The sequence below is a fragment of the Rhipicephalus microplus genome, chromosome 5 (assembly GCF_043290135.1).
Source record: "Rhipicephalus microplus isolate Deutch F79 chromosome 5, USDA_Rmic, whole genome shotgun sequence".
In the NCBI taxonomy this organism is placed as follows: domain Eukaryota; kingdom Metazoa; phylum Arthropoda; class Arachnida; order Ixodida; family Ixodidae; genus Rhipicephalus; species Rhipicephalus microplus.
The window spans coordinates 200,530,110-200,545,030 of record NC_134704.1 but is presented as its reverse complement, the minus strand read 5'-3'; the positions used below and the strand labels follow the sequence as shown (position 1 = coordinate 200,545,030).

The 14,921-nt window shown below is 50.5% G+C and overlaps 1 protein-coding gene across 1 annotated transcript; it reads left to right on the top strand.

Annotated features, from left to right (window-relative positions):
• Window positions 1-358: 358 nt before the first annotated feature.
• Window positions 359-3,767, top strand: LOC142817623 (uncharacterized). The gene is made up of 5 exons (XM_075894678.1): window positions 359-738; window positions 1,070-1,754; window positions 1,965-2,153; window positions 2,246-2,391; window positions 3,509-3,767. The coding sequence occupies exons 1-5, from the start codon at window positions 359-361 to the stop codon at window positions 3,765-3,767; spliced, it is 1,659 nt and encodes a 552-aa protein (XP_075750793.1).
• The last annotated feature ends 11,154 nt before the right edge of the window (window positions 3,768-14,921 follow it).

Genomic DNA, 14,921 nt, shown 5'->3' with positions numbered 1-14,921 from the left:
CATTTGTCGTGTGTCACTGCGCCCGAACGCCTTTCCGAAAGATGTCCCCTCGTCTAAAGGACTTCAGGGTGCCCGTGTGTCAGGGGCATAAGTCTGGTCCGAAGGAATCAAGGTTACTGTAGTAGCCAACGTATGACGCGCCGTACTGACGTCACAGGCTACGTCATGTGCCTGTACTTATATTGGCATGCGAGCCGCTTGCTTATCACATTAAACCTTCGCCACCAACTGAGTTCAGTGTCGCCTTGCTCACCGGCTACAACAGATGGCGACGAGGATGGGATAGGCTGCACCGAACGACGGGGGTGGATCCTGTGAGCAACGACAGCTGGAAGACGAAAGGCAAGGTATGGCGAAGATGTGGGAATTTGACGCCTTCATAGAAGAAGGAGACGAAGATTTTGCTTCGTATGTAGAACGGTTTGGGCACTATTGCAAAGTAGCCGGCGTACAAGACGAAGAACTTAAAAAGTCAGCCTTCATCTCTGCCATAGGAAAGAAAGCGTACAAGACGCTCAAGGACCTTCTTCTACCTGCAAAACCTGAAGAGAAGACGTTCGAGGACTTGGTGAAAGTGCTGAGTGGCCACTACGAGCCTTCTAGTCAAGTCATTGCGGAGCGTTTCAAAGCCAACAGGAGGTACCAAGGAGAAGCGGAGTCCGTCGCGGCATTTGCAGTCACGCTGAAGCACATTGCAGCCAAGTGCAACTACGGTACGTTTCTCGACGACGCTTTACGGTACCGGTTCGTCGCTGGGTTACGGAATTCCACCATTTAGACGGGTTTACTGAAGAGGAAGGAACTGACGTTCGAATCGTCCTGCGTTTTTGCTAAGAGCGTTGAGCTAGCGGAGCGGGAGTCGAGGGCATTCCGACCAACTGCGAATACGGATGCCGACATTCACGCTCTAAAGAAGACGGGGAAGGAACCGGAGTTTGCCAGCAAGCCGGAACAGTTCAATGCAAAGCTGCTATCGATGCGGTCAAGAGCATGATGCCCGTTGCTGCCGTTATCGTAAATTCAAATGCCATGTTTGCAAGCGCGTGGGACATTTGGCGCGCATGTGCAGATGCAAGCAACCGGCGCCTGCCACCGTCCACAACGTGAGTGACGAAGCGAGTGGAGGCACAGAGCTGGTGCTGCACGGTGTGTATCTGGTGGGCACGGAACAACCATATGAAGTTGAAGTACAGATAGCCGGCCAGCTTGTGAAGATGCAAGTAGATACGGGCGCAGCCGTATCACTCGTTCCGGAATGCGTTTACCGGCAGCTAAAGCAGCCACCGCAGCTTGCGAAGTGCGAGATGAAGCTCAAGACTTACGGCGGAGCAACGCTACAAGTGAAAGGCCAAACGGAGGTTTTGGTCGTATATAAGGGACAATGGAAAGTCCTGCCAATCATCGAGGTACCAGGAGAGAAGCCAGCACTCCTAGGCCGTGACTGGATTGCGAACCTCGGAATGGACCTAAACAGCATTCACGAGGTGCACGCACAACCGTCTGTCGACAGCATCCTGCCAAGGCATGCCAGCAATTTTTCACCTGGTTTAGGGTTGATAAAGGGTTACCAAGCAAAACTGGTGCTTAAGGAAGGAAGCATGCCAGTCTTTTGCAAGGCGCGGTCTGTGCCGTATGCCATTCGTGAACCTGTCGAGCATGAGCTAGGCAACTTGCAAAAAGAGGGCGTACTGGTGCCCGTAACCCGCAGCGACTGGGCCACGCCGCTGGTAGCTGTTCACAAGCCAGACGGCACAGTATGATTGTGTGGAGACTATAAATTGACGGTGAATCCATGTGTGAAGACCGACCATTACCCACTGCCCGCGGTGGAGGATTTGTTCACGACACTGGCTGGGGGCAAGGTTTTCACCGTTCTGGACCTTTCAACGGCATATCAGCAAATCGAGGTGCACCCTGACTCGCGACCCTTGCTGACTATAAACTCTCATATGGGGTTGTTCCAGTATGTTCGAATGCCGTACGGAATCTCAAGTGCACCTGCAGTTTTCCAGGCAATCATGAACAAGCTGTTGAAAAGACTACCGGGAGTGGTATGCTACCTCGACGACGTCCTCATCACGGGAGCATCGCATACCGAATGCCTGGCCCGGGTGGAAGCAGTCCTGCAGGTTTTCATGGACCACGGCGTAAAAGTGAGAAAAGAAAATGCAAGTTTTTCTTGAATTCTGTCAAATATCTTGGGCATATCATTGACGAAAATGGTGTGCACGCGTGCGTCGAGAAGGTTGAAGCCATAAGGGAAGCACCCACACCTAAGAACATCAGTGAGCTTAAAGCGTACCTCGGCATGATAACTTTTTACTCCAAGTTCATGCCAAACATGTCTTCGAGGCTAAAGCCTTTGTATGCACTGCTTCAGAAGGATAAGAAGTGCGTCTGGTCCGCAAAAGAAGAAAAAGCCTTCGCGGAGAGTAAGAGCCTCCTTACGCAAGCGAGCGTGCTAACATTCTATGACCCAAAGAAGCCTCTTGGATTAGTCTGCGACGCCTCTCCTTACGGGGTTGGCGCAGTATTGTTTCATGTCGTGAACGGGGAAGAAAGGCCGATAGCTTATGCGTCACGCACTTTGAGCAAGGCCGAAAGTGGTTACGCACACATAGAAAAGGAAGCGTTGGCTGTGATTTTTGGAATCAAATGGTTTCACAAGTATCTTTACGGCCGTGAATTCACCATTTATTCCTATCACCTTCCCCTGGAGGGACTGCTGGGGCAAACAAAGCCAATTCAGCAAATGGCAGCTGCACGCATGCAGCGCTGGATGCTAGTGCTAGCTGCATACCGCTACAAATGGGTATACAGAAAGGGAGCCCAAGTAGCGAACGCGGACGCGTTATCGCGATTACCGCTTCCGAACGACACCGACGAAAGCGACTACGTTCACTTCTTTTCAGCAGTAGAAGCCGTACCACTATCTGCGAAAAGGATCAGTGACAAAACCCAAAAAGACCCAGTTTTGTCTAAGGTGCTGATGTATGTTTTGAAAGGATGGCCATCGTACGGTTCAGAAGACAACGTAGCCCCATTCTTCTCGCGGAAAGACGAACTGTCGGTAGACTGTGGTTGCATAACATGGGGGAACTCGGGTTGTTAAACCTGAAGCGGTACAATCTGAAGTCTTATCGCTTTTGCATGAAGGGCATCCAGGCATCACGCGCATGAAAATGCTATCAAGAAGCCATATGTGGTGGCCAAAGTTGTGCGAACGCATTGAAGAATCGGTAAGAGGTTGTTCAACTTGCCAACTAACGCATAACTCAGCAAATATAGCGCGAAGACAGGGTCAGGAAACCCATACTTCATGGAGGGAGTTCGAGGTTGGCGACAACGTTCGTGTGCGAGGAAACCGACCGAGTGATCCACGTTGGTTGGAAGGAACAGTTGTGCGACGAGTTAGCAAAGGAACATACATAGTCCGAATCGAAGACCACGAGCGCTTTCTGCATGCGGGCGATATTGTTCCTAACACATGCCTTGCTCCTCTTCCCAGAAACATGTGGATTCCTGAGCAAACCCGCATGGCACAGCCGGGTTCCACTCCGTCACAAAGCGACAGCGACACCGCATCGCCACCGGACGGGCCTGCACCAGAGCAACGACTTCCGCCACCTGACCGAGCCAGCGTGACGGAACTGCCATCACAGCAGGCGCCTGACGCCAGCTCCCAAGAAAACGTCGCGCCACCCCAATTGCGACGAAGCACAAGAATTAGAAAGCCTCCCGAACGTTTTGGCTATGCTGCTAAATAAAGGGGGAAGAGATGTAGTAGCCAACGTATGACGCGCCGTACTGACGTCACAGGCTACGTCATGTGCCTGTACTTATATTGGCATGCCAGCCGCTTGCTTATCACATTAAACCTTCGCCACCGAGTTCAGCGTCGCCTTGCTCGCCGGCTACAACAGTTACGGCGATATAGGATCCCGTCTTTCACCAAAAACATTCGTAGGGACGGGTCGCGAGACGTTGACTCCAGTTTATCAATGATGGCTCGTAAAGAAGCATCCCGACGTTGCTCTTCGCCAATGTTCCACAGATGCGACACAGAAAAAACGTCCATGATAGCGTCAGTATCGGTTGCTTCGTCAACAGGGTAGCGGGATAAACAATCCGCATCCAGATGTAATCGCCCGGTTTTGTACATTACAGAGAAAGTGTACTCTTGAAGGCGTAGAGCCCAACGAGCGAGACATCCCGTGGGGTCCTTCAGGAAGGCTAGCCAGCAGAGCGCGTGATGATCCATGACAACACGGAATGAGCGCCCGTACAGGTATGGACGAAACTATGCGACTGCCAATACAAGGGCGAGGCACTCGCGCTCCGTGATGGAATAGTTGCGCTCAGCTGGAGATAGCAATCGACTTGCGTAGGCTATAACACGGTCATGTCCCCTTTGTTGCTGATATAGCACAGCTCCTATGCCGTGTCCACTGGCGTCCGTGTGGACCTCGGTTGGGGCTAATGGATCAAAGTGAGCCAAGATTGGTGGCGTTGTAAGCAGATTCGTAAGATGCAAAAACAATGACGCTTGGTCATGGCTCCAAATAAATGAGGCGTCTTTCGTCAAGAGGCCTGTGAAGGGCGTGCAATGGTCGCAAAATCCTTAAAAAAGCGTCTGAAATATGAGCACAATCCCACAAAACTGCGGACATCCTTTGTGGTCCTCGGAACGGGAAGGTTTGTGACTGCGCGAATTTTCTCTGGGTCTAGAAGCACGCCTTGGGCATCGACAAGGTGACCAAGCACGGAAATTTGACGACGAGCGAAGTGGCACTTGGAGGCGTTAGGCTGGAGTCCGGCTCGACGAAAAACGTCCAAAATAGCTGACAAACGATCAAGATGCGAGTCGATTGTGGGCAATAAGACAATAACATCGTCAAGGTAACACAAACAGGTAGACCATTCCAACCCTTGGAGCGATGAGTCCATCATTCTTTCAAATGTGGCTGGTGCATTGCAGAGACCAAAGGGTATCACCTTAAACTGATAAAGACCATCAGGAGTGATGAATGTGGTCTTCTCGCGGTTCATCTCGTTGACGGCTATCTGCCAGTACACTGACCGAAGGTCAATAGTTCAAAAATAAGTGGCAGCGTACAGGCAGTAGAAGGCGTCGTCGATGCGAGGTAAAGGATAAACGTCTTTTTTGGTAATTTTGTTAAGGGGACGGTAATCGACACAGGTTTTTCGCGAGCATTTTGCCGCATTCATGTTGTAATATTGCACGCTCCGACGCAGACACACGGTAGGGGCGTCGGTGAATGGGAGTTGCTAGGCCAGTATTTATGCGATGGGTGACAATGGTCATTTGGCCTAAAGAGTTGCTGGCAAAGTCGAAAATGCTACGATAGACCTCAAGAACGTGGCAAAGCGCTGCAGCTTGCTCAGACGTGAGGTCCGATGACACCATTCGCTCGATGTTGGCGCCCCAAGAACGTGATGGAGTGGAACCACTGACTGAGCTGCAGCAATCGTCAACTCTGATGGGCTCGACATGGTTATCTTGGAGAGCGGTAATTTTGGCCAGGGAGACACCTTGTGGAAGAACTTGGGTGGTGAGTGAAAAGTTGACCAGTGGAAGGGAGGTGCGGTTTCTCGTAATCGTCAGAATCATATGCGGCACAGCAGCCCGATGCGTAAACATCACGGCAGGAATCGGGGCCACCCTGTAATCACCATCAGGTACTGGCGGCGTGGAGGATAAGTCGACATGGTTGACAGAGTTAGGAGGGAGGCGCGTGAAATCAATGCAACAGAGGCTGGTTTGCGGTGGGCTGGTCGGGTCGGAAAAGAGGGGTAAATCGAGATGGAGAGAGCCAACTGAACAGTCTATGAGGGCAGAGTGCGTGGCTAGAAAATCCATACCGAGAATGAGTTCATGAGGGCAATGTTCGATAACGGCGAAAAGAACGACAGTGCTTCCATCCCCAATAGACACTCGCGCAGAGCACATGCCAAGAACTGCGGCAGTTCCTCCATCGGCGACTCGTACAGCTCGGTTGAGGGCGGGCGTGACAACTCTTTTAAGTCGGCGGTGGAGGTTAGCACTCATAATGGACACATGCGCGCCAGTATCTATCAATGCACTGACACGAACATTGTCGACAGTAACGTTTAAAGGTTCCGGTTCGTTGTTAACGTTAATCGAGGATTTTTTACGAAGGTCGTCAACGCAGCCCCGCCTCCAGAAGCTGCACGGCCTAGTTTTCCGGTCGGAGGTGCTGCGAATAGGTCGAGGAGGCAGCACGGCGTTGTGGCGGTGACCGGGATTGACGACGAGCAGGGGACGGGGACTGGTCGTAGCCAGGTCTCCTCAGACGTGCTGCAGGAGCAGAAAATTTGGTCGGCGTTGATGGAGAAAGTGATGGGGACGACTGGCGAACAGAAGTGGCGTGATATTAAGGTGCATAAAGGGACGGTGGAACCCAGCGGCTGCCGCATTGACGAGCGATATGACCAACGCGTCGATAGTTAAAACATATAAACCTGTCATCAAGAGTACGCCATTCGGACGGATTGCGTTGTATGCGAGGAGCAGAAGGGGTACGATAAGAAGGCTCAGCAGAGTATACGGTAGGAAGAGGATGTAGGCCGACATTGGATACCTCTTGACGAACGACTGCTTGTAATAAAGAGATCGTGGTCGGGGAAGGCACAGGCGTCGGTAATGGCGTTGCAACTGGTTGTGCTGCTTCGGCCTCTCGACGAATGATGCGTGTAAGGTTGTCACATCGAGGGGCCTGGTGGAAGGCGTCGTCCCACGAAGAAGTGGCCACTCTGTTCGGAAGGCACACGATGCTTTGGGCTACGCGGCGGGCTTTAGCTTGTTCGAGACGTCGGCATTCTGTAAGGGTTGTGTCGATGGTCGAGACGTTGTTAAAAACCAGCAGGTTGAAAGCGTCGTCAGCAATGCCTTTCAAGCAGTGGTTAACCTTTTCGTCTTCCAACATGCACTGGTCGGCCTTGGAACAAAGGTCCCAGACGTCAAGAATGTAGGAGACGTACGATTTGGTAGAAGACTGGGCCCGTGTGGCAAGAGTCTTCTTCAAAGCGAGCTTACGACCAGATAAATCGCCAAACAGGTCCGGTATCTTTTTTTTTTGAAGAGATCGCAGCTCGTTATGTCGGCTTCGTGGCTTTAAAACCATGTTCAGGGAGGGCCATCTAGGTAGAAAAACACGTTGGCCAGCATGACCGTGGGATCCCAGCGGTGAATAGCACTGACGCGCTCGTACCGGTTCAGCCAAGTGTCAAGATCGATCGTACCATCACCGGAGAAAGTGCCGGTATCCCGGAGGTGTGGGAGTGTGACGTAGGTGGTGGCTTGGACTGATGAGGGCGGCGTAGAGGAAGTACCAGCAGTCGAAGCAGTCGAAAGGTCGCCGAAGGTGCGACCGCTGCGCGTCTCCTTCGAGGTACGGGGGTCGTCAACCTCCACCAATAATGTTACGAGTAACTTGTTTAAAGATCTATTTACAGCACATAGAACTCGACGAGCAAGATGGCACCAGACCAGCATCAAACGGAAACTCACTTCGTCCTCCTCTTTCATGCAGCCGTGTTTAGCGGCTGTCATGTATCAATATGCATGAAGACAGGTTAGGACAGCGCGTGCGTGTGTGATATGCGTGATGACGTCACATGAGTCACTTGTAATCACGTCGCTAGGCCTAGTGACAGCGTTCAAGTTATTACCCTCTCAAAGACGCGGCAGACTTGCCTGTCATACTTCAAGGACTATGGCATATGTGCTAGACATGAATTATGGGCAGGTACGAAGAAATCTGAATTAAGAAAGCGTGACCGAGGAGCCGGAACGCATAGCAGTTCCTGCACACGGCTTGCGGCTCTTTCAGTACTGTTCGACTGCAGCGCCGCCGCTACGGGCAACGCGGAAGAGATTAGGTGGCGAGGCGCGGCCTTGCCACTCAACACTTCCAGCACACTCTAACAGAGTGCGGCGGCACCGGAAATGGTTATATGCATGAATTGGACGGATTTATGTGGCTGTACCCTTTAAATCGGGTGGTGCATGCATGGATGAATGGATGTGGCTGTACCCTTAAGATCGGGTGGTGGCTAACACTATCTAGCCATAATACTTAGTGAATTAACCACTAGATTTATCTTTTTTCCCCTTTAAATAGTGAAGTTGAGGACTGGTACTTTGCAGTGATGGGTTTATTTTCACTCGTGCTTTGACTTTAGCCACCAATCAGATAACCTTCTTCTAGTTAACTCTATTCACTTAAAGTCTATTTTGCCCTCTCTGTCCATAAACCCCATCGCTTTGAAAAACTCTGCGCCATCATCTTGAACAATAGCGTGAAGCCCTTTACAGAACATCATCAAGTGTTCGGCAGTTTCCTCCTCTCCACATGCACTGCATGCTGTGTCTACCCCTTCGTATTTGGCCCGATATGTCTTGGTTCGCAATACTTCCGTCCTGGCCTCAAACAGAAAAGAACTACCCCGAGCAATTACCATAGATCCTTTCCTTGGCAATTTCCTGCTAAAAATTTTGATAGATTTCTAGAGCGGACTTCTTAATCATGCTAATTCTCCACAAGTCAGTCTCCATTTCCTTCACTTTCTTCTTATCCGATAGTTCCTTTTGGTTTGGCCACCTGCTATTTTCTAAGTATTTACCAGTCAATTTCCTGGTTCGCTTTCTCCATTTTGTATCAACATTCTTTATGTACAAGTAGCTGAAAACCTTCCTAGCCCAACGCTCCTCCCCCATTTTTCTCAACCGCTTTACAAATTTTATCTTGCTGTTAGCTTCCCTGCCCTCAAATGACGTCCATCCCATATCACCTTGTACTCCCTGATTTGGTGCATTCGCGTGAGCTCCTAAAGCAAGCCTACCTATTCCACATTGCTTAATTGCTAATCTTACTTGAGCTTCTGATCTCATGCACAAGACCGCATTGCCGAACGTCAGCCCAGGAACCATGACCCCTATCCATATTCCTCTCAGAACATCGCACCTATTGTAATTCCCTAGTGCCCTATTTTTCATCCCTGCTGCATTCCTGTTACCTTTAGTCGTCCCGTATAATTCGTGTTATCTTAGGTACTCGGTCCCATTGCTTATCCATACGCCCAGATATTTGTATTTATCTGTTATTTATAGCGTGACCTCCTGTATTCTAAGCTCACTACCTTCATTTTCATTAAAAACCATGAGTGCTGATTTTTTCATACTGAATCTGAAATCTAACCTATCTCCCTCATTACCGCAGATGTCTACCAATCTCTGCAAATCTTCCTTGTTGTTGGCCATTAGCACTATATCATCTGTGTACATCAATGCTGGTAGTGCCTGTTCAACGAGTTTTCCTCGTTTGACGAAAAAGAGGTTGAAGCCAAGTCCACTTCCAACTAATTTGGCCTCTAATCCTTATAGGTACGTCATGAATAACAAGGGTGACAGAGGACACCCCTGCCTAAGCCCCCGTTTCACCTCTGTGGGCTTGGATACCTGTTTTTCCCACTTTATAACTACCTTGTTACTCTTATAGATTTTCTTTAAAAGATTAGTGACTCCATCTTCCACACCTAATGTGTCCAGTATTCCCCACAAGTCCTCTTAAACCATCTTATCGTTCGTTTCCTCGATAACCAAAAATACTAGCCACAGGGGCCTGAGTTCCCTTTTCTGCTATTTCGATGCACTGGGTCAGTGACAACAGGTTTTCTTCCAACCTCCTGTGTTTCCGAAATCCATTCTGCAGTTCCCTCAGCACCTGCTCATCCTCTATCCATGCTTGCAGTTTTTTCATTATAACCTGCAGCACCAGCCTGTAGACCACTGACGTCGCTGTTATAGGACGGTAGTTGTTTATGTCAGCTTTGTCCCCCTTTCCTTCATAGATCACGCTCATCCTGCTAAGTTTCCATCCATCGGGGAAAGCTATGATAAATTTTGCTAGCATGCCTGGATAGCTGAGTGTTTGTTTTCAGATTGTCAGTGCATAAATTTGAATGCCGTCTCGAGATTTTTTGTTTGCCAACATTTCGTTCTCTTTGCACTCATTCTCTAGTCCATGAGTGTTAATGCATCACATGCCGGACGTATCGGCGCATGTGTTCTGGAAGTGAAGCACAGAAGGACAAAGCTGAACAAGAAGCCAAAAAGAGGATGTGCCCTTTCATGGTGATAGTTATTTCTGTTCTCCCATCGCCAACCAATGCTCTGCTTAAACAGCTCCACACCTAATATATGAAAAAAGTTGTCACATGCCCAGTTTTGTACTATGTTCCAAATGATCTTCCCATTTGTTCTAAGTGTGTGTGCACCATCTGAGTATCAAAGCATTCTTTAGCAAAATAAAGGTATTTTGACCGTTTTGATCTACCCATCTATCTAGCTACCTGCGACTGGGTTCTCGCAGGCAGCCAGGAGAACGGTCACGTGAGATCGATGACTACCTGACAGAAACTCAGTGGACACCACGAAGCCCTTTCCGTTCGCCGTCCCCCAGCCGCCGCACGTCACCGCACCGCCGGCAGTACTCTGGCCCAACGCGGGGCCGGTCTCTTAGCCCGTATCCGGGAAACTAAGGGCAGCAACTGATGGAGGTGCGCTTGCTGTGCTACGAACTTCCGAAGATCCTCTGATGACGCCGACGCCACGACGGAGCATTCCGAGCACAACGCAAACCAGGCAAAGCCCTGACGGCAAAACCTCACTTACCGAAGGTGACCTGACGACGCAACATGGAAGCAGCGGAACAAGCCGACGCAGCCGTGACCCAACGCCACGCCCTAACTGTAATGCGAGATGGCGAACGAGCGACCTCGACGTTCTTACCGACGGCCAGAGTGTGACCACTCTCGTCGATACTGGAGCCGACTACTCCGTCATCAGTGGGTCGTTCGCCGCGAAGTTAAAGAAAGTTAGGACAGCTTGGGAAGGCCCTGAAATCCGCACAGCCAGAAGTCATCTCGTAACGCCTGCAGGAATCTGCACAGTGAGAGTCACCATTAACGGCCGTATTTATCCTACAGACTTCGTAGTCCTACAGCGTTGCTCGAGAGATGTCATCCTTGCAATGGACTTTTTATGCCTTTATGGCGCTGCCATCAACCAAAGAACAAAGTCGATAACATTATCCACGGAAGAAGCACTACCGCCGCGCACGCCTTCAGGAAACCATGCCTTGAATGAGCTGGAAGAACAAGTCACCATTGCGCATCGCTCAAGCGTCATTATTTCAGTCGGCGCTCCTAAATCACCTGACTTGGAAGGCGTCGTTGAAGGCAGTCAGCATCTGTTGGTCACCCGAAATATTTGCATCGCAAGAGGAATCGCAGAGCTGCGGGGAGGCAAAGCAATGGTTATGCTGACGAATTTCAGCAATGAGTACAAATATGTGAACAAAGGAACAACGGTCGCATACATCGAAGAAATTGTCAAAGCCACCAGTGCTTTCGCCCTCGCCGATTCTGCGGAACCTGCTCAGAGGAACCAAGCCCCTCCCATAGCTTTCGATGTCAATCCCAGACTTCCGAACTATAAGAAAGAACAGCTCAAGGCCCTTCTCCTGTAATACGAAGATTCCTTTTCGTCGTCATCGAAAATTCGGCAGACCCATATCACGAAACATCGCATCATAACCGAAGAAAATGCCAGACCACTCCGTCAGAATCCCTACAGGGTTTCGACACGAGAACGCGAGGCCATGAAGAGACAAGTTGACGAAATGCTGCGGGATGACATGATCCAGCCGTCCAAGAGTCCATGGGCATCCCCCGTGGTGTTAGTGAAGAAAAAGGATGGGACCCTACGTTACTGCGTCGATTATCGCCACCTGAACAAAATCACAAGAAAGGACGTGTATCCTCTCTCCCGAATAGACGACGCACTTGATCGGCTCCATAACGCCAACTACTTTTCGTCAATGGACCTCAAGACTGGCTATTGGCAAATCGAATTCGACGAAAGAGACCGAGAGAAGACGGCGTTCATAACACCAGACGACCTCTTCGAGTTTAAGGTTATGCCCTTCAGTCTTTGCTCAGTGCCTGCAACTTTTCAGCACGCTATGGATACAGTACTGGCAGGATTGAAGTAGCAGACTTGCCTTATGTACTTGGACGGCGTCGTCGTGTTTTCCTCGAGTTTTGACGAGCATCTTCGGTGCCTTGAAGCTGTACTTCAAGCCATCAAGACGTCCGGGCTCACACTGAAGCCAAAAAAGTGCATATTTGCGTACGAGGAGTTCTTGTTTCTGGAGCACGTTATTGGCAAGTCTGGAGTTCGTCCCGATCCACGGAAAACAGCCGCCATCGCCGACTTCCCGCCGACCACTGACAAAAAGGCGGTGCGCCAATTTCTGAGCCTGTGCGCCTAATATAGGCGGTTCGTGAAAAACTTCGCCCGCATCGCCGATCCTCTCACTAACCTTACCAAGGCCGACGTGGAGTTCGAGTGGGAAACGCCGCAGGAACACGCTTTCCAGGAGCTTAATCATCGCCTCCAGACGCCTCCGTTACTTGCCCATTTCGACGAATTCGCCGAGACAGAAATACACACTGACGCAAGCAGCGTAGGTCTTGGCGCCGTTCTTGTGCAGAGGACTGACGGACTTGAAAGGGTTATTAGTTACGCCAGCCGATCGCTATCCAAATCAGAAGCCTCAACAGAAAAATGGTGTCTCGCCATTATCTGGGCTACGTCAAAATTTCGCCCCTACCTCTACGGCAGGCCCTTCAAAGTTGTCAGCGACCACCACGCCTTATGTTGGCTAGCCACCTTGAAGGACCCTTCAGGTTGCCTCGCACGATGGAGCCTGAGACTTCAAGAGTATGACATTACTCTCACTTACAAGTCCGGCAAGAAACACTCCGACGCCGACTGTCTCTCTCGTGTGCCTGTCGACCAACCACCACCCGACGACCCGGATGACGACTACTTCTTGGGAACGATAACTACCGACGACTTCGCTGAACGACAGCGGGCCGACCCGGAACATAAGGCCATAATAGAGTACCTCGACGGCAGGACAGTCGAAGTCCCGAAGTATTCAAGCGCGCACTTGCGTCGTTCTTCCTGCGAAACGGTCTTCTACAAAAGAAAAAGTTTTCACCGCTTCGAGCTAAGTACCTCCTAGTGGTGCCTTCAGCTTTGCGACCAGAACTCCTGCAGGACCTGCACGACGATCCGACGGCAGGGCACCTCGGTGTTTCTCGCATGCTCGCGAGGATACAAAAAAGGTACTACTGGCCACGTCTTGCCACCGACAACACTCGTTATGTGAGGACATGCCGGGACTGTCAGCGACGCAAAGCACCACCGACAAGGCCAGCGGGACTTCTGCAGCCTACTGAACCACCTTGCCGACCTTTCCAGCAGATTGGTATGGACCTACTGGGGCCGTTCCCGACGTCGGCTTTCGGAAACAAATGGATCGTGGTAGCTACCTACTACGTCACCCGCTACGCCGAGACAAAAGCCCTTCCCGAAGGCAGTGCATCCGAGGTAGCTACGTTCTTTGAAAATATTGTCCTACGTCACAGCGCCCCGGATGTCCTTATCACCGACAGAGGAACGGCATTTACTGCCGACTTAACTCAAGCGATCTTGGCATACAGCCAGACAAACCACCACCGGACGACAGCGTACCAGCCACAGACGAAAGGCCTCACCGAGCGGCTTAACAAGACGATCGCCGACATGCTGAAAATGTACGTCGATGTCGAACACAAGACGTGGCACGCCATTCTTCCGTACGTCACCTTCGCATACAACACGGCGGTGCAGGAGACGACGCAGATATCTCCATACAAGTTGGTCTACGGAAGGAGCCCGGCCACGACGCTCGATGCCATGTTACCCAACGTCACCGACGAAGAAAACCTCGATGTGAGTGAGTACCTTCAACGCGCCAAAGAAGCCCAACAACTCGCGCGTCTCCGTATCAAAAATCAACAGACGACCGACAGCCGCCGTTACAATCTTCGACGACGCTTCGTGGAATACCAGCCCGGTGAACGTGTTTGGGTATGGACGCCAATACGCCGACGTGGACTAAGTGAAAAGCTTCTGCGACGGTACTTCGGACCGTACAGAGTGGTTCGACGTCTCGGCCCACTTGATTACGAGTTTGTCCCCGACGGCATCACGAACTCTCAACGACGCCGATTGCGACTTGAAGTCGTCCATGTCCCGTGCCTCAAGCCGTTTCATGCGCGTTAACAAACCGAAACAGTGTTTTTTTTTTGTATTATTATCGTATCATAATTTATTCATTGTACTTTCTTGCATTATTTTTGTACCTTCATCTTTAGTTAAAGCATCGGGACGATGCATTTTTCAGAGGGGGGCAATGCCAGGTTCCATTTCTAGAGTTTTGTTATCGCCCCAAAACACTACACAATTCTCAGCGCAAAACGCGCGTGCAGTTTTCGAGAAGCTTCCGGACTTTAGTAGATCATTTCGAAAAAGATCACGCCCACTCTGCGAACTGTACAGATTATTCTGGAACCTACGCCACCGCCAGCGATAACGCTAGAACAATCGGTGGCAAGAGTATAAATGCCGACGCACTTCGCCGCTTGTCAGTAGTTGATCGACGGCCGACGCTCCGTTCACTGCTATCTGTGCAAGACTACTACTGTAATCGGACTTTCTGTTTGCCGAGCACAAGTTCGCCCAAATAAACTGTTAAATCTCAACACAACGTATCCTGCCTTCGGCCACGTCACGACCCCGTGACAATATATATATATATATGAATTATTAATATTGATGCCCATTGGACTCTGCAATGCACCAGCCACATTTGAAAGAATGATGGACTCATTGCTGGGTTGAAATGGGCCACCTGCTTGTGTTACCTTGACGATGTTATTGTCCTTTCGCCCACATTCGACTTTTTCAGCAACTTTTTAGGCCA